This window comes from Panthera tigris, chromosome E3 (assembly GCF_018350195.1).
Source record: "Panthera tigris isolate Pti1 chromosome E3, P.tigris_Pti1_mat1.1, whole genome shotgun sequence".
Classification (NCBI taxonomy): Eukaryota; Metazoa; Chordata; class Mammalia; order Carnivora; family Felidae; genus Panthera; species Panthera tigris.
Genome location: NC_056675.1, coordinates 6,376,590 through 6,400,322, shown reverse-complemented (window position 1 = coordinate 6,400,322; position 23,733 = coordinate 6,376,590). Strand labels below are relative to the sequence as shown.

General features: G+C 48.1%; 2 protein-coding genes across 2 annotated transcripts in view; one reads left to right on the top strand and one right to left on the bottom strand.

Annotated features, from left to right (window-relative positions):
- Nucleotides 1-5,044, bottom strand: part of LOC102964128 (myosin-16) — a 61,905-nt gene extending 56,861 nt beyond the window's left edge. The window contains exons 1-3 of the mRNA XM_042970958.1: nucleotides 4,835-5,044; nucleotides 2,003-2,146; nucleotides 354-510 (exon numbers count right to left, since the gene is read on the bottom strand). Of these exons, the coding sequence (XP_042826892.1) occupies nucleotides 354-510; nucleotides 2,003-2,146; nucleotides 4,835-5,044 (511 nt within the window). The remainder of the gene's footprint in view (nucleotides 1-353; nucleotides 511-2,002; nucleotides 2,147-4,834) is intronic.
- The window catches only part of KPNA7 (karyopherin subunit alpha 7), a 121,001-nt gene that overhangs the window by 69,744 nt on the left and 27,524 nt on the right, over nucleotides 1-23,733 (top strand). The window lies entirely within an intron of this gene.

Below are 23,733 nucleotides of genomic sequence, written 5' to 3'. Positions count from 1 at the left end.
AACAGAAATTGCTTCACCAGCCGCTGTGCCACATGCCAGAGTCCTACAGGGAATGGTTAAGTGTTGGCTTGAACTCTGGGCAAGTCGCTTAACCTGGCATCTGTGTGTTTTGTGAAGCTTAAATGAGATGGGGTGTGAGGTAAGGCCGGTACTTGGCAAGCACCCTCACTGAGCCCTGGTACCCGGTGTTAGCATCACGTGCTGCTGCTCAACACTTTAGCAAAGAACTTCAGCAGGTGGCATGGGGTTCAGGTTGGGATTGGGTAGCCCATGGTTCTCATGCATTGGGAGCCAGTGGCAAAAGAACTTTTGTTGCCCACCCCAAGAGCCCCGGCAGCCCCCAGCCCACTCACTCATGAGCATGTCATGGTAGGCATTGTCAGAGATGGAGAAGAGGTGGGGTGGCATCTCTGTGCGCTTTTTGCCTTTGTACATGTTGGCCACGCGGGCCCCGTAGATGGGCAGCCACTTGTAGGGGTTGACTGTCACACAGAACAAGCCTGAGTAGGTCTGGTGGGAGGGAAGGGAGACAGTTAGCTGGCCTTTCCTCCTGGTGCCCTCTTCCTTCCAGGCCCTAGCCTGCCCTGGAGCAGCCTGGCTGGAGGTCACTGCCAGCCTAGAGGGATACAATGGTGTCCCCTCTGGATGCAAAATCTATGTCTGAGCGTCTATTCAGTAAGCAAAGCCATCTCTCTCTTTCATATATATGTGTCTCATTTTATTTTGGTTTAATTATTTGGATAGATAACATAGTAATTCGTATGGACAAATAGGCAGCAGAAAGCCCGCCCCCCACCCCCACCAACACACATTGCTCCCCTCCTCCTCCCACACACAGGTAAACATGGTGTTAATTTCTGATACCTGCCTTCTGTGGTTTCTGTTGCATATACATACAAACCCAGGGATACATTCTTATTGCCCCCTTCTTGTTTTTAAAACAAAAGATAGCTCTCTATAATACTGTTCTATATCTTGCTTTTTCCATTTAATACATCTGGGAGATTTTGCGCGAGTGTTCACAGAGAGACTTCTGTGGTGTTTTAACAGCTGTGAAGTGCTCCCTGTGTGGACACGACCCCTCCTGGCGGACAGCAGGGTTTGATCTACTCTTAAGAAGAGATGCCAGCTTCTCTTTTCATTATAAGGCAATTTTATAAGGAAATCAACCCATTGAAAAGAAAAAAAAAATCAGAAAAACCAATGAGGTAGTAGAAGAAATTGTCTGAGGGGAGAATAAGTGAGGGCAGAATAAGTGAGGCCAAATCTGTGGGTCCCCATCCATGAGTCCCAAACTATCCTTCTCCTTGCTGGACACTCACATCAACCTGATAACTCCTGCCCACCGCCCCCGTGCCTCTTTTCAGTTGAACTGAAATCTTCCACTTTGGCCTAGATGGGAATAAACACCCACCCTGCCCCAGCTTCTTCTTAGCATAGCTGTGATATACATAATGAGTTTTAAAAGATATCTTATTACATAGAAAGTGATCCCGAGAAAGAGAAACAAAGATGAGATAGAGAGAACCCACTTAAGGAGTTTAGAGTATGACACACAGCGTGTTACCCTGGAACTCCTGGTGCTGAGTCACTCTTTCCCGCCAGCCCTGTCTCAGGGTGGGGGTAAGGCAGACAGCAGGTGGATGGATAGACGGACGGACGGACCAAGGGTGACATCTAACAAGGCTGTGTGAAGTCATCAGGGGGGAAAATGATGTTTTGATTGGAGAGTTTGCAGGGGTGTGGTGGGGAGGAAGACTTCTGGATAACAACCTCAGCAAAAGGTATTTAAGCTGCCCATGAGATGGCACCATCACGGAGACATTGAAGGCTTGGAGTGGAAGTTCTAACGTGTCAAAAGCATGGTCCCTGTGCCCTTGTCTGAGCCATACTGTGTGTTGGTTGCTGGGAAGGTAGAGGAGCAGCTGTGCCCTTCCCATCAGGAGAGGGGCAGAAGATCCGCAGTCACCCCTCATCCCCAACCCCAGCCCCAGACACTCACATAGATCCTCATGTTGGTGTAGCGTTGGCGCAGGTTGTTCAGGACGCTGGCCTCATTCAAGAAAGTCATGTCCGCCATGTCGTTGGCTTGGTAGAATTTGGGCGGGTTCATCTGCTGGACATCATCCTTCTTCACAGTGACAGTCTGGGTGAGGGGAGTGTCAAGACGCAGCAGGAATTAGGAAATAGTACTGTCAACAGCCATATGGGCTTCTGGCACAACGTACCCCATACTCTCTGGTATCCTGGAAGGAGCTAGAGTCAGGTGACCATTGCACCCAACTCCTGGTCCAGCCATCACTGTACAGCCTGGGCTGAGGAGGGACCTCCAAGGCCATATGAGCCCTAACTGCCTCCCCTATGAAATAGGGATGACAGAAGCTTCCTCAGCTGGTTGCTGTGAGAATTATATTAACATAAGTGAGAAGCGTCTAAAATACCTTATGAGCTATCAAGTCCCATTCCTAAATTCAGAGCACCTCTGGGCTCTGCTTCTCTTCCCACCAAGTCCATTCTGGTAGCTGATCAGAACTTGCTCTTTGATCCCAGGGACACTTTGCAGAGATGTGATTCTTGGATCTCTGCCTTGAGAATTGGTGGTGGTTTCTAAACAGCAGTGAACTTTTTTTTTTTTCCAATATATGAAATTTATTGTCAAATTGGTTTCCATACAACACCCAGTGCTCATCCCAAAAGGTGCCCTCCTCAATACCCATCACCCACCCTCCCCTCCCTCCCACCCCCCATCAACCCTCAGTTTGTTCTCAGTTTTTAAGAGTCTCTTATGCTTTGGCTCTCTCCCACTCTAACCTCTTTTTTTTTTTTTTCCTTCCCCTCCTCCATGGGTTTCTGTTAAGTTTCTCAGGATCCACATAAGAGTGAACTTTTTCATTAAAAAAAAAGAAAAAGAAAAGAAAAAGACATTTCCCTGCTCCTACCAATCCACCAAGCCACTTTGAAAGATAAAATTGAAAGCAAGCAAGCAAACAAGACAAGACAAAAAAAAAAAAAAAAGACAACAATGAGTGCTGAGCAGTACATGTGTCAGGTTGAGGATAGCACAGGGTTGGGAGTCTGGAGCGCCTGTGCATGGCAGGCAAATCCCGTCCCCCCTCCGTGCCCCAATTTCTTAATCTGTAAATGAAAACTAGCAGCAGCTCTTAAGTTCCAGCCTCTGGGACCGAAGCTCAAGACATGTGATCCAGAAAACAAACATCTTTGAGCTGCCTACAGCCTGACGTGGGAGGCTTGAACACATACTGGGCTTTCTGGGACTTTTAATAATTTATGAGTCCAATAGGCAGATAATTTGAAACCTTGACAGTTCTGGAAAATCTACCCACTAATGGTCACCACGCCCCCTAGTAAATCAAGCTGGGTTCTATTCAGAGTCCATTTCCCCGGAGTTCCCAGATCTCTGGGCCCCGCCCTCAGGCAGACACTTTCTCTCAGCTCCAGCACAGGACAGAGGCCTTTGCCTTGATCTCAGAAGCCAGGTGAGTCAGTCTTTCCCAAACCTGCGGATTCACACAGAAGTTACGTGCTGTCCTTAACGTGTATCTAGACCGGGGCCTCCGGGGCTCCACACTCTCCTTATAACACTGCAATGCTCTGCCCTGCTGAAAAGTAGGTTCTCTGGAGAAGTGAGCTGGACTTTCATGTTCCAACTCGCTTGAACCCAGCGATGGCCTCATCTCCCTCCTGCACTCCCCTGGAAGCAAAACAAAGCACGAGGCTCAGATGCCACAAGTTGTGATCACACAAGGTCTCTGGTCTCATGTATTCCCGACCGTGACCAAAGACCGCCTCACGCTCCTGCTGCATAGCCCACCATGGAGAGGTGATGTGGTGATGTGGGGGCATACGGGTGTTCGAGCCAGATACAGCTAGGCTTGAATCTGAGTTCATCATTTGCTGTCTTTGTGACTATGGGCAAGTTACCTAGGGTTTCCTTGATCTTTGCAAAATAGGAACTCCTAAAATCCTACTACGTAAGATTCTTGAAAGGATTAAACAAAATGTCCAGCGCCTCACCGGGAGTCTGCTGCAGGGTAGGTGTTTAATTAACCAAACTTTCCATTCTCTCAAGTCACTCCCACAGTCAGACACAGTGAGATACTGTGAGAGACTGTGATGTCATACACAGCAGAGAGAGTGGTGTATTGGTAAACCAGCTATACAGGGGGTGGGGATGGGGAGAAATCCCTGATTTATACCATTTGTCAATTCCCATGGTGTAAATACATCTGCCATAGTTGATATCAAGCTGCTAAATGTTTAATATGCAGCTGCAAAGCCCCTGGAGTTTTAGCATTGTGTCCTCACAAGCTAGGACAAACCAGCTCCAGCACACTGCCACCATGCAGCAAGGGGATCTGAAGCCACCATCTATGCTCACACAGCTGGAGAGCCCCCGGGGCCAGCCAGGGTGTTCTGGGCCTGTCCCACACTCCTCAAGCCATCACGGGCACACAGTGCACCTGCTGATGGCTTCCCCTCACTCCTTCACTTGAAAACCGTTTGGGACTTTGAAGGTAAGTAACTCCCTTGACGATCTGGTGCACAAATGGACTATTGCAACATATAAAGTACTTCCATGTGCCCTACCATGTTGGAGTCTCTATTGGGAGAGAGTCAAAGCTCAGAGAGGGCAAGTGTCTTGCCCAGGGCCACAGTCTGAGTGCAGTTGAGTCTGAACTTGTACCCGGCACAGAGGACCCAAGAGGCATATCTACTCTTCTTTCTACTCTGCCTCTTGAGCAGAAGCATGGACGGCAGCACCTGGGTGTCTGCCACTCCCAAAGTTTCATCCTGGAGATTATTCCTCACTCACCTGGTTGTTGACAGTCTTTACGGTGACCTGGTCACCCTGTTCAGACTGGATCTCCCCAGCGATGAAGCCCTCCTTCTCGTCTTTGACCCAGCAGGACCTCTTGATGTCATAGGGCTTGTTCATGGCTTCTATCCTCTCCTTTTCGGGAGGTGCCAGGAAGGGCATCGGGTCCACATCGTCCCCACATTCACCTTTGTATCCACCAGGCATCGCGGCTTGGCTAAGGGAGGAGCGGGAAGGAACCGAGGGAGGGAACCAGGACTTCCCAGGGTGCTGTAGGAAAAGCAAGGACACTTTGCCAAGGCTCATGTGTAGGCTGGAACGAGTGCCCTGAGAGATGGGGCTGCTTCTCTCATGTCACTTTGGGTGTCTTGCTGCCATTAGGTTTTTTAATTTTTATTTATTTTTTTTATTTTGATGGGGTGCCTGGGTGGCTCAGTCAGTTAAGTGTCTGACTTCGTCTCAGGTCATGATCTCATAGCTCATGAGTTCAAGCCCCACATCTGGCTCTGTGTTGTCAGCTCAGAGCCTGGAGCCTGCTTGGATTTCTGTATCTCCCATTCTCTCTACCCCTCCCCTGCTTGCGTTCTGTCAATCTCTCTCAAAAATAAATAAATATCAAAAATTTTTTATAATGTTTATTTATTTTGAGAGAAAGAGAGTGTGATCTTGATCTCACTCACTTGATCTCACAAACTGTGAGATCGTGACATGAGCCAAAATCAAGAGTCAGACGCCTAACCAATGAGCCACCCAGGGGCCCTGGTGCCATTAAGTCTTAATAATTGAGAGTAAGAAATGAGGTAATAACTCCACAGAGTTGCTTACCCCCCACCAACCACAAAACACTTCTGTATCTGCCTCTCTCATATGCCCCTCACACTGGGGCTGTGAGGTAGGGATCAGGAAGCTCATTTTATGGAGGAGAAGATGAGAGCCTTAAAATTTTTAAAGTAAGGATTTCAACCATGAAATTGGGACAGGAAAACAATAACTACTTGGTTTCCGCTTTCCCTTAAGGTATGAGCAGAGGCCACAAGCCACATTAGTACCACAGTCACACAGTTTCTGTCGGGTTTGTCCCCAACAGAAAGCACAGCTAGTCTCCTTTCATTTTAGCGTGGTTGCAGACATCTCAAAATAGTATTTACCCTCATTTCAACTTTGAAATTATGGTTTTATTAGGCCCTCGGTTAGTTGCTATTTAAGTCTACTTATGCAGAAGTGTACTTTTAATTACTATATCACAAATTGACTTTTAAATATTTTGATAACTGTATTTTAATACAATTGGGTTTCCTTTGTAACCCTATGTAGTTGTTTTTTTTTTTCTAAATGTATTGTAAAACACTAATGTGAACTGAAGTCTACAGGCTTCACCAGATGCTAAGCAAACACTCGGTTCAGAATAATTGCCCAGATTCAATGATTACCTCTCTTAAGACAAGGCCAGCCTAGGGTCAAGTGGGGGCCTCTTGGTCTCCAAATCTAGACAATTTCACCAAACCATCAGGAGGGAGGAGAACTGGGGACTCCTGGTAGCAAAGAGAGAAGTCAGGGCATCCCAATTTGTCTTGAAGGGGAAGAACCTTCTTGAAAGTTTGGGAAGGGGTGTGGTTCTGACAGGCAACACTGTTCTCCAGGCTGAGTATGGCCTCCAGCTCTAAATAAACCAGCTGGAGATGGAAGGGTCTCAGGACTGTGCCTCCCAGGCCCCTGCTGCCCAGAGCTATCCTCCAGGCAGCTCCAGCTTTTCCTGTCTGGGGCCCTGGTGTTTCCAAAAGTGGCTGACCCAGGATAGGCAAGAGGTGGCGGTGAAGCCAGATACTTCCTTCTAGTCTCACCTCTCTGTGGGCCCAGCTTAGAGAGTTCTGCTTGCAGCCTGGGTTCCCCAAGCCCAAAGTGGGTCCCTTTCACAGGAAATAATGAGGCTAGCAGGGTGGGCCTCCTGTGCCAGACTGTGATGTCTGTGTTCCCACTGGACACACTTTTAAATTCAGGTAGTACAATGCATAGGGTCACCAAGGAAACAAACGGTATGAGAATATAATTAGCAAAATAGTAAACAACGCGTGATACGGCAATCCACGTAATCCTTCACTAATGCATCAAATTACACGATCTGACCGCAGCTCTGACAACCACTGTATTTCTGAAGCAACAATGGAAACTGACAGTCTTTTGAGCTCTCTGCATCAATTGTACCGCGATATGAAAATAGCAGTGATTTCCATTGCTGACAAAGTCACAAGTGTGGGTGACTGAGAATATAAAGGGGAAGGGATGATACATTTCAGTCAAAGGATGTGAAAATCAGGATGGAATTGTTTTCCCACTGAAGATCCCTGAGCCTAGGGAGAGAGCCTGCCTAACCTGTCCTGTCCCATCCAGGGGAGCACTGGGCTGAGAGTCCTCTGTGTCCCTGATATCTTCCAGCAGTTTGTCCAGCACCCAAGACACTTGGGTCCCCCTGGGCTCTGCCACAAGTCACCTTGGGCAGTTCAGTGGCTGCCTTGGGCCTCCCCCACCCCCTTTCTGGAAGAGAGGATTGTGCGACATAGACTTCCATTTGTTATTTGTTGTCCCCGATGGCTCAATTGCTTTGTCTTTTTGCTGCCTCATTTTCCTGCTTCTGTTTAACACAGATGGAAGTCACCAGGGAAATGAGACCAAAATCCACATGAAAAGAAATTGCAAGTATCAGCAAAGTCAGATTAAAATTCATTAGACTTGTTGTTAAAACAGAACCACTTTTAAGACTAGGACTGGGTGCCTTTTAAAATTGCTCTAATCTGGGAGGAAGGGCCAGAAATTCTCCTTTGTTTATTCCAGTGAGGCTGTGTGTGTGTGTGTGTATGTGTGTGTGTGTGTGAGCGTGCACGTGTGTGTACCCTTCATGGTTTTACCATGAACCACAAGCTGAGATATCGTGGCTATTGTCCTGGCCTGGTGGCCCGGGGCACAGACCCCTGGAACCAGGCACTGCCCCAAGGACTGTACAGGCCTTGGACACCACTCACCCCCTCAGTGGCTACCAGCCTCTTGCTCAGTTGTGAGCTCACCTCCCAGGCACCCCCTGCACATTCAAGCTACTCCTGTCCCCCCAGACAACAGCCCTTTCCAGGCATCCTTGATAACTAAGCCCACTTTTTCTGTCTTTTTTTTTTTTTAATTAAAAAAAATTTTTTTTAGGTTTTTTTATTTTTTAAGTAATTTCTGCACCCAATGTGAGGCTCAAACTCACAATCCCAAGATCAAGAGTTGCATGCTCTTCTGACTGAGCCAACCTGATGCCCCTAAGACCCATTTTTTAAAATCATGAAGCACATAGAAAACACTCAGCTCAAGGAATGCAGAGGCTGAAAGGGTCCTGGAGGGGAGAGGGGGAGCAGAGATGCATTACAGAGGGTGGGAAGGACAGAAGGACAGGGCTGGGGTTGAGCCCGACATGAACCCAGCACCTTCTTCCTCCCCCACCCCTGAGCAGGGAAGGCAGGTGGTACAGTGAACGGGACTGATCCAGGTTCAAATCCCATGGCTCCTGTCTCGCTGTGGAATGTGGCATGAGCCCCCCGGCAGCTGCCTCCTCACCCTCACGTCCCCTGGAACACTGAAGGAGGTGCTCCCTCTGCAGCCCCTGGGGCAGACCAGTGCTCAAAAAATGCTCATCTCCTGATCCCCCTTTGCCAGTCTCTCATCATTACACCCACTTTCCTCAGGTGGCCCCTCCGCAGCCCGCACCTCCCCCTTTCCCATCTCCCCCCGCATCCCCCATGGTACCCACCTGAGACAGCACTGGAAGAGACTGGGTGCCCAGCAGAGGCTGGCCATTCTCTTTTATACCTGCCCAACAGGTCTGAGCCAGCAAAACCTTAAAAAAGAAAAGAACCCCCTCAGGGCTCTGGTGGCTCAGCTGGCTTCACCTTCCAGCGTTTGACTGAATGCTCCCGGGTCCCTCAGGGGGGATCAGTGAAAGCTGTAATTTTAGGACATCCTCCTTCCTCCCATTGCCCTTGTGGGGAACCTGATGACCTCAGCCCAGGGGTGCGGGCGGTGGGCAGAAATAGAACAGCTGGCTAATGTGTTTTCCACTTAAAGCTGGGAATCTGCTCATGGAGGGAGCCGACTCTCAAGGAGGAAGACCCGGGTTGAGTCATCTGAAGCCTTTGGCATGGATGAGCCCAGATAACCAACTGGTTGATGATTAGCCTGGAAGGCCGATGTGAGCTTGGACTTCACTCATTTGCTCACGGCCACAGGCCCCCTCCAGCCCACCATGGCCAGCAGAGATATCATGATGTGACTCCAGCTTTGAGTCCTAAAGCCCAGTGGTCCCCAGTTCCTCCGTGGCTTCTCATGCACTTAGTGACCTTGAGTAGGTCATTGCCCTCACTGGGCTTGCCTTTCCCACCTGTAAAGTGGGAAGAATGGACTCTAAGTGACTTTTGTACCCTTCTCCAGGTCAGAGATGGTCTCTGAGTCTGGAAGCAACATGCGTCTGGAGGTCTTTCTTCCTGGCATCTGCCATCACCCTTCTCTCCACCCCCAGTCACTGTTTTTTGAATTGAGAAAAATTAATAGAACATAAAAGTAACCATTTTAAGCGAGTAACTCAATGGCATTGAGTACATTCACCATGTTGTGCAACCGCCACCTCTGTCTAGTTTCAAAACATTTTCATCAGCCCCTGAGGAAACCTGGGAGCCTTTAAACAGCCTCTCCCCAACCCTGGCAACCACCAGGCTGTTTTCTGTCTTTGTGGTTTCACCTATTCTCGGTATTTCATGTGAATGGAATCATGCGGCATGTGACCTCTTGGGCTTAGCCTCTTTCATTTAGCATCATGTTTTCAAAGTTCACCCTCCTTGTTGCAGACATCAGTACTTGACTCCTTTCTGTGGCTGAACAGTATTCCATTGTATGCATCTGCCATACTTTATCCATTCACCCATTGGTGGACATTTGGTTTGTTCTCACCTTTTGGCTATTGTGAATTGTGCTGCTATGAACATAGTTACATTTATTTGTCTGAGTGCCTGTTTTCGGTTTTTTAAAAATATTTCTATCTAGGAGCCACTCGGGTGGCTCAGTAGGTTAAGCATCTGACTCTTGATTTCAGCGCAGGTGATGATCTCGCGGTTCATGAGATTGAGCCCCTTTTTGGACTCTACGCTGAGTGCAGAGCATGGTTGGGATTCTCTCCCCCTCTCTCTGCCCTTTCCTCTCCCTCCCTCCCTCCCTCTCTCTCAGAAATAAACTAATTTAAAAAATTAAATACATATTTACCTAGGAATAGAATTGCTGGATTGTTTGGTAATTCTGTGTTCAGTTTTTTGAGGAACCACCTGTTTCCACAGTGACTGAATCATTTTACCTTCTCTGTATCCTCACCAACACTTGTTATTTTCCTTTTTTGTTGTTGTTGTTTGTTTGTTTTGTTTTGTTTTTAATTATGGTCATCCTAGTGGGTGTGAAGTGGTATCTCACTGTGGTTTTTATCTATATTTCCCTAATGACCAATGATGTTGAGCATCTTTTCATGTGCTTTTTGGTCATTTGCATATCTTCGGAAAAATGTCTATTCAAGTCATTTGCTCATTTTTAATTGGGTTATTTGTCTTATCTGTTGTTGAGTCATAAGAGCTCTTTATATATTTTTAGATACTAGATCTTTATCAAATATATGATTTGCAAATATTTTCTCCCATTCTGTAGGCTTGATCAATGTCTTGACAATGCCCTTTGATGTACGAAAGTTAATTTTAACAAAGTCCAGTTTATCTATTTTTTTTCTTTTGTTGAGTGTGCTTCTGGCCTCATATTTAAGAAGCTACTGCCAAATTCAAGGTTATGAAGATTTGCCCCTATGTTTTCTTCTAAGAGTTGTATGGTTTTAGATTTTATATTTAGGTTGTAGATGCCTTAATTCACTCTTAAAGGAAAAAGGAACCTACTTGAGCACAGAACTGATTTCCTTTTTTGTTTCTCTGGGTTTGGGCCTGTGAAGAAGCTACATTACTGTGGTAATCAAAGAACTTTTTTTTTTCAATGTTTTTAATGTTTATTTATTTTTGAGAGAGAGAAAGCGGGGGGAGGGGCAGAGAGAGAGGGAGACACAGAATTGGAAGTGGGCTCGAGGCTCTGAGCTGTCAGCACAGAGCCTGACGTGGGGCCCGAACCCACGAACTGTGAGATCATGACCTGAGCTGAAGTAGGACACCCAAATGACTGAGCCACCCAAGTGCCCCGGTAATCAAATAACTTTTAATTTAGTACATTTTAACAGTTTGCAGACACTTCCCTTTTATCAGCTGATTCCTGTGACGTTGTTATTGTGTTCTGAAAACTAGAATCCATCAATGAAGAATTGTATTAATAAGCAATTATGACATGGAAACTTTATTAGCACCTGGTCTGCCCGAATACTTGACACCCTTCTCCCATGCTGGGCCTCAGTTACCCCAAAGGTAAAATAAGAGTTTGGCTGAGACACCTCCAAGCATGGCTGTTATTGATGTTGCTGAGGTGCCATTCCAACCAAATTCTGATCACCTGACAGAGTTGTTTTCAATTTCTTTAGAACTTTGTTGTTTAAGTTTATTTATTTGAAGAGACAGAGACAGTGCAAGTGGGGGAGGGGCAGAGAGAGGAGAGAGAGAGAGAGAGAGAGAGAGAGAGAGAGAGAGAATGAATCCCAAGCAGGCTCTGCACTGGCTGGAACCCACGAAGCTGTGGGATCATGACCTGAGCCAACACCAAGAGTCTGACGCTCAACTGACTAAGCTACCCAGGTGCCCAGTGGCAGAAATTTGAATTGGCAGATCTTTGTACAGAAGTCTGGTTTGTCAACATATGTAAGTGGACCATCTTTGGGTGGAGCAAGGGACGAGGCCTCCCCACGTCCCACCCTCCCCCGGGGCCTTTGAAGATAGTTATCCAGGAGAGGCTGCGAGGGGCTGGTAGCGGGGGGCTGGTGGCGGGGAGCCGGGGCCTGGAGTGCATCCTTGGAATGCCCCAACCAAAGCAGGGATGCTTCCAGCTTATTCCTACAGTCTCTTACTGTTCAGTCCAGGCCCCAGCAGGGGAGAGCACACTGCACACTCAGCCTGGGGTTTAATAGAGAGACTACTGGCTAAGGTGGGCCAGGGTTAAGGGGAACTGACAGTGGGTAGAGAGACATCGAGAAAGCCACCACCCCCCAGATATGGTTGTGGGAAAAGTGAGGTCCTCAGAGGCCCGGCTACTGCTCAACCAGACCCACCCAACCAGAAGCCAGAGAGCAGGGACTTGGGGAGGCAGCTGGGGGAGGTCAGCCTCCTGCAACATGAGGCAAGGTGGCAAACGGATCTGGAGCAACCATAGGGTATCTAGCACCTGCCCCTTGGTCTCTCATGGTTTGAGCTTCTCACTGGGGACTTTTTTAGTGGTCAGTGTTCCAGAAAGTTCCATTTCAGTAAGAGTGCTTGGTTGGGGGAGGGCCCCCGAAGCAACTGTCAGGTGACTAGTACCTCCCAAGAGTAGGTGGGGACACACGATGCTCTCTGCTTTTAGAAATACAGTAAGAATAGCACTGGACTTGGAATTATCTGGCTCATAAAGATATATGGGGGAAGTTTGGTTATGCCTTTCTATAGAAAGCAAGCTGACTTAGATCCCCTAGGGGAAAAAATTTCCCTGGAGTCATGGGTTGTTATCGATTCAATTAAGACAAAGGGCTCCTGTGTCCATTAGCTCATTTGGATCTTTCCAAAGACCTGGGCAGGTGGGTGGGGCAGATGAGTAAGGTCCTGCTTTTAGCAGATGAAAAAGACAGAGACTCAGAGAGGTGAGGCAATTTGCCCAAAGACACACAGTGAGTCAGCGTCTGAGACACGGCTTTATTTTTCTTTCTAGCACTTATCACTCTCAAGAGGGCATTTTGGATCCATTAGATGATTTCTGGGCTCTTTCCCTCATAGAATGTAAGTGTGGTGAGGGCAGAGACTTGGCCTGGAAGGCAGTAGAGTATGCTGGTCAAAAACAGGACTCTAAAACCAGATTTTCTGAGAGTGCCCCTTACTAGCTCTGTGACCTCTCCAAGCCTCCATTTTCTTGTCTGTAAAATGGGGATGGTAGTGGCAATTACTAAAGAGGTTTGTTCTAAGAATTAAGTGAGTTCATAGATGTACAGTACCTGGCATCTATGAGATGATCGATAAATATTTGTTGTATGAATGAAAGCTGGAACCATATGGTGGGAACAATGACTCGAAGCACAATACTGTGTTCGGGTGGCAGCTGAGATAGGAATTATTCTTGGCATCTACATCCAGAAACCCTTGGACTTAGACACACAAAGAGCTGGGCCCTGCCCCCAAAGGGCTGGCTTAGGAAATAGGGCCATTGGCCCTTATGCGTCAACCTCTCCCCCGCCTTCCTTCCTTCTGCCAGTTCTGTGAGCTCTGGGCTAAGTTCTTTGCTCTACCCTAGCAATGATAGACAATTAGTTAGATACTTTCTCTGCCTTCGAGGGCTTTGCACTGTTGCCCCTTGGCCTCTGGTGAGAAAACACGGTACTAAGTGCTATAATGGGAGACGGACTGGGGAGGGCAGAGGAGATACAGCAGATAAAGGTGGAAGAATGGCACCTGATCAACCCTGTGCCCACTGTTCCTTCTGCCTGAGGACCCCCAACCTCAGTGCCCTATGAGGCCTCCCCCCTGCTGCCCCCAGTGCCAGGACCAGGACCCAGAAACTCAGGTGCAACCGAGTTCTCAGTCAAGGTATGTTGAAGAAAATCAGACCCTTGTCCAGATCCAGGACCAGGAAGTCAAAGCTACAGATTTCCTCCCGTGTGTGCCAGGCCCTGGGCTGGGAACCAACTGCTCCTGGAACAGGTCCCCTTTCTATGAAGCAAAGAGCCAGCTGTGGAAGGTCCACATGGTAGGTGTTCCAGCCTAAGAGAGGCTGTGCTATTGGACATTCAACAGTCACTTGCTCCATATGTTCCTAGGCACCCAGAGGGGAAGGCCCTGTTCTAAGTCCTACTTAGGCTTACAAGGTCAGCCTGTCTATCCATGAAGGTGGGGGGTATGTGGGTCTGGCGTGGTTTTCTCTCCCTGCTTGAAATGAAAAGTGTGACCTTATCCAATCAGATACTAAGTGCTTGCTTCTAGAACATTCTTAGATCGCAGAAAACTCCCAAGTGGAAAGAGTTCCATGGCTTTGAGTCTCAGTTCTGTCCTTGGGCAGGTCACTTAAGCTCCATGAGCCATTATTTTTTCCACTATGAAATGGGAATAATAATAATAATAATGACTATTAATCTCACAGAATTGATGAAATGATCAAGTGGGATTATGGACTTGAAAATGCTTTCTTAAACTTTTAACTAATCATCACCAATGAATGGTGTTGAGCATATTTTCTTTCTCTCTTTTTTTTTAATATTTATTTTTGAGAGAGAGAATGTGGAGAGGGGCAGAGAGAGAGAGAGAGAGAGGGAGACAGAAAATCCGAAGCAGGCTTTGCACTGACAGCAGAGACCCCGATGTGGGGCTCAAACTCACAAATGGTAAGATCATGATCTGAGCTGAAGTTAGTCACTTAACCAACTGAGTCACCTAGGTGCCCCTGATGTTGAACATATTTTCACATGCTTATTTACTACCCACATATCTTCTTTGGTGAGGTATCCATTCAGATCTTTTGCCCATGTTTTGTTTGTTTGTTTTATATTGAATTTTAAGAATTCTTTATATATTGAGGTGCCTGGGTGGCTTAGTTGAGGGTCCGACCTTCGGCTCAGGTCATGATCTCATGGTTCATGGGTTCGAGCCCCGTATCAGGCTCTGTGCTGACAGCTCAGAGCCTGGAGCCTGCTTCAGATTCTGTGTCTCCCTTTCTCTCTGCCCCTCCCCTGCTGGTGCTCTGTCTGTCTGTCTCTCTCTCTCTCTCTCTCTCTCTCTCAAATAAATAAACATTAAAAAAAGAAGAATTCTTTATATATTCTAGATACAAAAGCATTGTTGGATATGTATTCTGTAAATATTTTCTCTTAGCCTCTGGCTTGTCTTGAAAATGCTTTCAAGTGGGAATACACTACCTACCTATTAAGGATCTGCCCAAATGACACAGGATGGAGACGCCAAGAGATTCTACTTCCATCTAATTCTGCTTATCTCCTGTGATGCTTCCATGGAGGATGTTGGGCTCCTCTGAGCAAGGTCAAGGGTTGGAGCCGTGAGTTCTGATAGCCTGGTTTGGGGCTGGAGTTGGGAGGAGACGGAACGGAATTGGAATATATTTATAACGCCTCCGTGTTCCTCAGCCTGCTTCTGCAGGTATCTGCAGGGTTTGTGTCCTTAGCAGCCTGATCCCTGCCCCCTAAGGGGTGCATCTCATTGCCATCTCTCGGTTCCAGCTCCACATTCCACACAGTTTGAGTGTGTGGTTATTGTTAGGCTGATGGGGCTGGACCCACAGCCCTAGAGTGATTCAGGCTCTGGAACCCTCTGATCTGGAAAAGCCACTGATACAGGCCTGAGGCTTCTGGCATTTACCTCCAGCCTTAGACCCAGAGCTGCCTCTCCTCAGGCACCGCCCAGCCCCAGGCTCCCGCCTCAGACCTCTTTAGAAGCTCAAGGGTCATCCTTCCTTCTTCCCTCCCTTCTCCCTGCCTCCTTTCCTCCTTTCCTCCTCTCCCTCCCCTCTTCCTCAGGCAGCTCTGAGCTGGCTTTCCACAAAACGTTGGAAACAACTTAAATGTCCATCCATAGGGGATTAGTTAATAAAGTGAATACAAGTAATAATATAAATTATGTACATGTAAGCAAAGTTAAATCAAGGTACAATGAATGTTCTTTTTTTAAGTAGGCTCCATGACTGGCATGGAGTCCAACGTGGGGCTTGAACTCACAACCCTGAGATCAAGACCTGAGCTGAGATCCAGAGTACGACACTTAACCAACTGAGCCACCCAGGCGCCCTTACAATAAATATTTTTTAAACTGACAATGTAAATTCATATTCACTGGCATTCAACAAAGCCCACTGCATACTGTTGGGTTTGTTGTTGTTTTTTTTAAAGAAAGATTATAGAATAGCTTGAAGCCATTTTTGCAAAAGGGCACCTGTGTGAACAGATGTGCCAAGAGTTTATTTGAAAGGATGTTCAGCCAGATGATCATGCCGGTTAGCCCTGGGAGGCAGAATTTCAGGTGATTTTTTGGTTAAACCTTCTTTAAACGTATCAGTGTTGCCTGGAGTTTTTTCAATGAGGACTATTTTTAGGATCTCGAATTATTTTTTAGGGGGGAAAAAAAAGAAACAAATGTCAGTCAATGTGTCTCAAGAGGCTCCCTTCGGTTTTCTGCCCCAGGGCAGTGGTTGGAGGGTCCTTCCTGGTAAGGGCCAGAAGCTGCATTCTCAGCTGTTGTTTGCCGCCTTGGAGGAAAGGGGCCCAGTGTCCTCCCAGGAGGGCTGCAGGGAGAAGTCTTGGCAGGTGGAGGAAAGTTCACAGTGTGCTTCTTGAAGACCAAACATGGACACAGAGCCTGGGCCCAGAAATAGCCCCTCGCCCCAGAGACCCTTGGAATCCTGCAGGGTCATGTCAGGGAAGGGTGAGCCCCAGCAGGCCACTGCTGGAATCTTCCTTGCAGGCTCTGAAACAAAAGGGAGGGCCTAAGACAGGCTTTTCTGAACACAGCGCTTTGCAGTTGGGACAGAGACAAGCTGGAACCTGGACAAAAAGTTCTCCAAAGTCAGCCCAGCCTAAAAAGTCTCTGATTCCAAGCCAACTGGAGATTTGCTAATTAATGGTGAATTTTATGGTATCCCAGAAATATGATGGTCAAGGCTGCTGAAGATCAATTTCTCCCACTGCACACTTTTTTTTTTCTCATACCACACTGAGACTTATATCTCAATTTGATTTTTTTTTGGCACCAAAGTGCCATTTTCATATCATTATTTAAAAAATATCCAAAAATCTTTCCAACTTTTCATCCTCCAGGGAATCATTCCTCTTTGTCAGGAAGTATTTATTCTTATTTTTCCATAGGAGTCTCTCTACTTTCTATAAATCTCCCAAGGTTGAATAAAGTCCAGTGTCTGGAAAGCCCAGGGGAACTCCAACCCCAACTCAGCTGGGTAATCTCTCATCCATTCTTCTCTCATCCATCACCCATTCATTCATCCATTCATCCATCATCTATCCATCCATCCATCATTTCTCCATCATCCATTCCTCCATCATCCATCCATCATCCATCATCCACTCATCCATTAGCCATTCATCCATCTATCATCAATCATCTGTCCACTCATCATCCATTCACCCATCATCCATCCATCCATCCATCCATCCATCCATTATCCATTCATGCATCATCCACCCATCCATCCACCCATCATCTATTCATTTATCACTCATCTGTCATCCATCATCCACTCATTCATCCATCCATCCATCAGCTACTCATCCATCATGCATCACCCTTCCATCCATCATTCCTCCATCATCCGTTCGTCCATCCATTCATCCATTATTTACCCATCATTCTTCCATAATCCATCATCCATTAATCCATCATCTTTTCATCTATCATCAATCCATCATCCATTCATCCATCACTCATTCATCCATCAACCATCCCTCCATCATCCATCATCCTTGCATCCATCTATCCATTCAATCACCCATCTGTCCATTCAGCAGGCACCCTCTCTGGAGCCAGGGACTGGGTTGGAGTGAACTTTGGCCTTATTTTCCTGCACTCTGTGAAGACAGCATATCCTCCACAGAGCCATCACAGGGAGTGGGAGCATTATGCTGGACATACAGTGCTGTCATTGAATACCTACCCCACTTAGTTATCTGGGATGATAATAATATCTATCTTACCAAGTTGTAAGGTGAGGTGCTAGGTGAGGTGCATAGGTGAGGTGCTAATGACAGAGGGAAAGGTCTTGTGTGATTATTAGAGTCCAGGTGCTCAACTGATGGCAGGTGAGTTCTTTTTTTTTTTTTTATGTTTTATTTTTGAGAGAGAGAGACAGAGAGACAGAGCACGAGTGGGGGAGGAGCAGAGAGAGAGGGAGACACAGAATCCGAAACAGGCTCCAGGCTCTGAGCTGTCAGCACAGAGCCCGACGTGGGGCTCGAACTCACAAACTGTGAGATCATGACCCGAGCCAAAGCTGGATGCTCAACCGACTGAGCCACCCAGGCACCCCCTGAGTTCTAAGTTCCTTGGCAGCAGGGACTCTGATTCACTCCTGCACCTTGCAGAGCCAGCATAGGGTGGGTGTCCAGTAGCTGGTCTCTGTGGAGCCTTGTCCACAGCCCAGCTCCTGGGTCACATGGTGTCTGATGAAAGCCACACATGACCCTGGACTCTGGGCATGATCTGTGCCTCTGTTAATCAGAGGTCCCAGAGAGAAGAAACTTCTTTTTTTTTTTTTAATGTGTATTTATTTATATTTTGAGGGAGAGCGAGAGCAAGCCAGGAGGGGCAGAGAGAGAGGGAGTGAAAAATCCCAAGCAGACTCCATGTTGTCAGCGCAGAGCCCAGCTCGGGGCCCAAACTCACGAACCGTGAGATCATGACCTGAGCTGAAACCAAGAGTCAGACGCTTAACCAACTGAGCCACCCCGGTGCCCTACAAGAAGAAACTTGGGTAGACTGCCCCCACGTTCCCAGAAAAGAAAATGCTTAGGGTAATCAGGTGGATGAGGAAACTTGGGAGCAGTGATGCTGGACCAGGCCCTTAAACAGAACACACTCTTAGGAAATAGCTACTGTATTGAGGAATTCAGGTTCCGATTTTACCAGAGAGCCTGCAGACCTGATGAAGAATCAGCCTTTGGTTTCCTTTTCCGGTATCCCACCCTGCCTGCCTTGTTCTTTCCTTAAGATCCCCTTTTTCCTCATCTCCTGCTTCTAGGCCAAATAGCACCTACGAGGAATCTAAACTTAGCTCCCAAGGGTCATCACCCTGGAGGGTTAAATTTCCCTAGACCCTGGGGGATTTTCTGACACATGTGTGTGTGGACGCACACGCATACACACACACACTCACACATGCAGAGGCCAAGGATGTTGACAGCTGCGTTTGTCAGGAGCAGTGGATTCCCAAAGACTGACTTCCATCACAGAACTTTTCCTAAATCCCCTGAGGAATTGTTACATCAACTCCCCAATTCCGGAGTTCTTTTTCTGAAACTCCTTTTATATTATAACATGATGACTAGAAATTTATAAATAACCAGTGAATGACCACGCCGGGAGGGTGGGGGGAGCAGTTGGCCAGGAACACGGGCAACAAGGCGATGATGCATTGACCATAGAGGATTCGAGACAACGATGAGCACTAACTAGAAATCAGTCTGCTTTTATTACCCCCCTGCCTTGGCCATTATAACAGATGTGACATCAGTGATAAGTACTCCTTCCTGTCTGGGAGGACGTCTGCCCCACACCGCCCGCCCTTGGGATGCCAGTGTAGTGGCATTAACGATACTACACTAACAAAGTATGTTCCTAAAGACAAAAAACAAAACCCCCCAAAAACGTGTTCCTGTTTCAAAGAAAGAAGTCGGAAGGAAATTCTGCCACATGCTAAAACATGGATGGACCTTGAGGACGTTATGCTAAGTGTAACTAAGCCAGTAACAAAAAGACAAATATTGTGCGATTCCACTTACATGAGGTCCCTGGAGGAGTCGAACTCTTAGAGACAGGAAGTAGAAGGTCAGGTGTCCAGCGCTGGGGGAGGGGGCTGTGGAATTAGGGTTTGATGGGGACACACTTTCAGTTTGGGAAGATGAAAAGGTTCTGGGGATGGAGGGCAGTGATGGTTGCACAGCAGTGTGAGTGTACTTCATACACGAACTGTATACTCAAAAGTGGTTAAAATGGTCGATTTTTTTTTTTAAGAAATTAGGAAACATATGCCAGGTATTTCTTTTTTTTTTAAACGTTTATTTATTGATTTTTGAGAGAGAAAGAGAGAGAGAGAGAGGCAGAGAGGGAGGGAGAGAGAATTCCAAGCAGGCTCCATACTTAGCACAGAGCCTGATATGGGGCTCAATCCTGCGAACTGTGAGATCATGACAAGCTGAAATCAAGAGCCAGACACTCAACCAACTGAGCTACCCAAGAGCCCCAAAACGGTGGATTTTTAAAAAAAGAAATTTTAATGTTTTAAATTTATTTTTCAGAGAGAGAGAGAGAGAGAGAGATGCGGAGAGCGAGCGGGGGAGGGGCAGAGAAAGAGGGAGACACAGAATCCAAAGCAGGCTTCAGGCTCTGAACTGTCAGCAGAGCCCAACGCGGGGCTTGAACTCACAAACTGCGAGTTCAGGTGACTGAGCCACCCAGGCGCCCCCAAAATGGTCAATTCTATGTTATGTGTGTCTTACCACCATAAAAGACAGAAGGAAGAAAGGGACAGAGGGAGGAAGGAAGGAAGGAAGGAAGGAAGGAAGGAAGGAAGGAAGGAGGGAGGAGGAGGAGGAAGGGAGGGAGGGAGGGAGGGAGGGAGGGAGGGAGGGAGGAAGGAGGGAGGGAGGAAGGAAGTCAGGCACCATCCCAACACAAGTCAGAGCCCTGAGGCAAACATGGGGCCACACAGACCTGGCCTTCCCCCATCATGTAACCTCAGTCAAGTCAAGTCAATGTCAGCAGCCTCAGTTTCCTGCTCTGTGAAACCAAATTGGTAATCCCTACTACATCAGAGGAGTCAAGGCAGGTTAAACAAACCAGGTAGCGGTGCCTGGGTGGCTCAGTCCGTTAAGCATCTGACTTTGACTCAGGTTGTGATCTCATGGTTTGTGAGTTCGATCCCCACGTCAGGCTCTGTGCTGACAGCTCAGAGCCTAGAGCCTGCTTTGGATTCTGTGTCTTCCTCTCCCTGCCCTTCTGCAACTTGCACTGTCTCTTTCTCTCAGAAATAAATAAATATTAAAAAATAATTTTTAAAAAACCACGTAAATAAATACATCTGGGTAATTCACTCTTGAAAATTTAATGTGAGAGTTTGTTGGACAGGTGTTATAGGAAAGTGTCACCAGACCAGTGGGCAAGTGGCCCTTGATGGCCAGCAGAGCAGAGGTCGGGAGGGCCAAGGAGCGGGGCTCAGTGGAGGGCGGGGCTGATGGAGGAAGGAGACGGGGAGTGGGGGGCTGATGTCAGGCTCCCAGTCTGGTGGATGATGTGGCTGTTACTCATGACTGGGGCTTAGGCATAGGGAAGGATGAAGTGACTTCCATTTGAGGACTCGGGGTCCATCCAAACTGCTTCTCCTCCTGCTTCTCTGAGTCCTTCGCATAGCAACTGTGGGCACCAGTGTGCACGCTGATTTGATTTATTCAAAGGACACCGGCTCGATGCCTGGCTTGGGAAGGTTACTGAGCATGCCCACTGTACATCCTGGGTACATTCTGAGTGATGGAGGAGGGACACCTGTAACACAGTGGGGGCAGGGGGAGAGCCTGGCTCTGGGACCCATATGCCCATGCATGCATTCCACAAGTATAATGAGCAGTGACTCTTCCTGGCAGTGGGGATAAAGCAGCGAGTAAAACAGACAACACCCCCACCCTCATAGAGATTGCACCACCGGGCTCTGGGGGCTGGTGGCAGAGCAGGAGGTGGAAAATAAACAAGTAAATGTTCTGCATTTAAATGTTAACAAGTGCTGCTAGGGAGTCTGATGGGAATGCAGTGTTGAGGTGAAGTTTGATTTTAGACAGGGTGACCAGGAATGGTCTCTAAAAACTAAGACCTGAGGGAAGTGAGGGAGGCACAGGGAGTAGCAGGTGCAAAGGCCCTGAGGCCAGCACTGGCCAGATGCATTTGACTGGCAGTGAGGAAGCCGTGGTGGCTGAAGAGGGACAATAGTGGGAGTGAGGCCAGGAGGAGTGGAACGGGGCGGGGTGGGGGGGGGAGGCAAGGCAGCACATGAAGGGCCTCATAGGCGATCTGTAGGCATGTTGGGGAGCACTGGTATAACCTGAGCTAAATGTTGCAGGGATCCCTCCAGCTGTGTCTGTGGAAGAGCCCAAAGGGGAAGGGGCACGGGCCAAAGCAGGGATGAGGATGTGAGGGGGATTCTGGAGCAGGGAGAGTGGTGGGTTATCTCAAATGCCTTGGGCAGAGCAAGGGGGCCTGGGACCGTCCCTCTGATAGCCTTGGATCCCACAAGTTCAGGCCTCCTGTAAATCATCCCGAATGCCCACTACTCACCAGGGACCTCGGTTTGAAACTACATCAACTTATGTGTCTCTGTCATTGTCACCCACCACGACATCCAGTGGGTCACCAAGTCCCGCTCCAGCCCTGAATCGACTGGCTGCATCTGCACTTCGATGGCCTCCAGGCACCTGGGTGTGAGGGTCCAACCCTGAAGCTCCACGCTTCACTCACTCAGAACCTGGCTTCTCCCCATACTTCCCCCTCCAGGAACCAGGAGGTCTTGGAGTCAGACCCTCCCACCTCCACCCCCACCAGCCACGCCCCCATATGCCCCTCCTCCCTCTAGCCCCGCCCCCAGAAAGAGTCCTCGTCAGCTCTCCGAGGCTAATTGAATATTCTAAAATGACACACTAAAGGGGCGCCTGGGTGGCTCAGTCGCTTACGCGTCCAACTCTTGATTTCAGCTCAGGTCGTGATCTCACAGTTTGTGGGTTCGAGCCCCATGTTGGGCTCTGTGCTGACAGCACGGAGCCTGCTTGGGATTCCCTCTCTCTCTCTCTCTCTCTCTCTCTCTCTCTCTCTCTGCCCCTCCCCTGCTTGTGCTCTCTCACTTTCTCTCAAAAATAAATAAATAAACTTAAATAAACTAAATTAAACTAAATTAAACTAAACTAAAAATAAAGTCCCCTTCAGACAGCACAGCCTTCACTGCCTGGACCAGAGCAGACAACCTCCATGGAGCCCTCCCGTGTACACCAGGTCACCTTTGCCCTGGCACCTGACCCTGTCACCCCTCTGGCAATCCTGAATGGCCTGTTTCCAGGGGAACCATAGCCATTTTTCTTGCCTCAGTGCCTTTTCCTATGCTGTTTCCTCTGCCTGGAGCCTTTTTCTCCCAGTGTTTTACTTGCTAACTCCTGCTTCTTCTGAGGATTTGGTTCTGGTATCACCTCCTCCAGGAAACCCTCCCTGATCTTCCTTGCCTTATGTTCCCAATTGTGGTCCTGCTCCCACTCTGCTGGGAAGGGCCCATGTCTACTTCTGATGGGAGGGTGGGGACCAGGTCATCTTGTTCACCGTTGCACGTCAGGGTCTGCCACACAGTGAGGACTCAATAAATATTTGTTGAATCAACATGTGAAACTTTGTTCCCATTTCCATTTTGATGCGAAAGCCAACCCCATTCTCACCAGCGCCCAATCTCCCAGTCTGATTTGGGAATAAACACTTGGTAACTGTTCCACAGCAGTGTTAAGCCTAATACTCCCATTTTAGGAGAAGGCCAATCTAGCCAGATCCCAGATACCTAAACACCCAGAATGCAAACCCCTTCCTGGAGGGAGATATCCCCACCCCACCCTGTCCCTTTTCTGTGGATACTTCATAAGGGTCTCAAAAGGCCACAGCTGCAGAGGCTGAAGGTCCATGGTGCCTCCAAGGCTCCCGTCTGTGCCTCATCCAGACATGAGAAGCAGCTGGAGTCCGGGGCCTCCTCCTAGACCAACTCCATCCGCCTCAGGGCTGGGGCCCAGGCAGCAGGCTGCTCAGAGCTCCCCATGTGGTTCCAATGCACATCCAAAGACCAGATCCATTGACTTGAGTCAGAAACCAACCCTGTGGGGAAGGGCCAAACGCCCGAAACACCTGCTGATTGCTGAGGGCATTTAAGGCCCACGGGGGGCTGGAGGCTGTGCTTCCTTTCTAGGTGAGTAAGGACTGGGT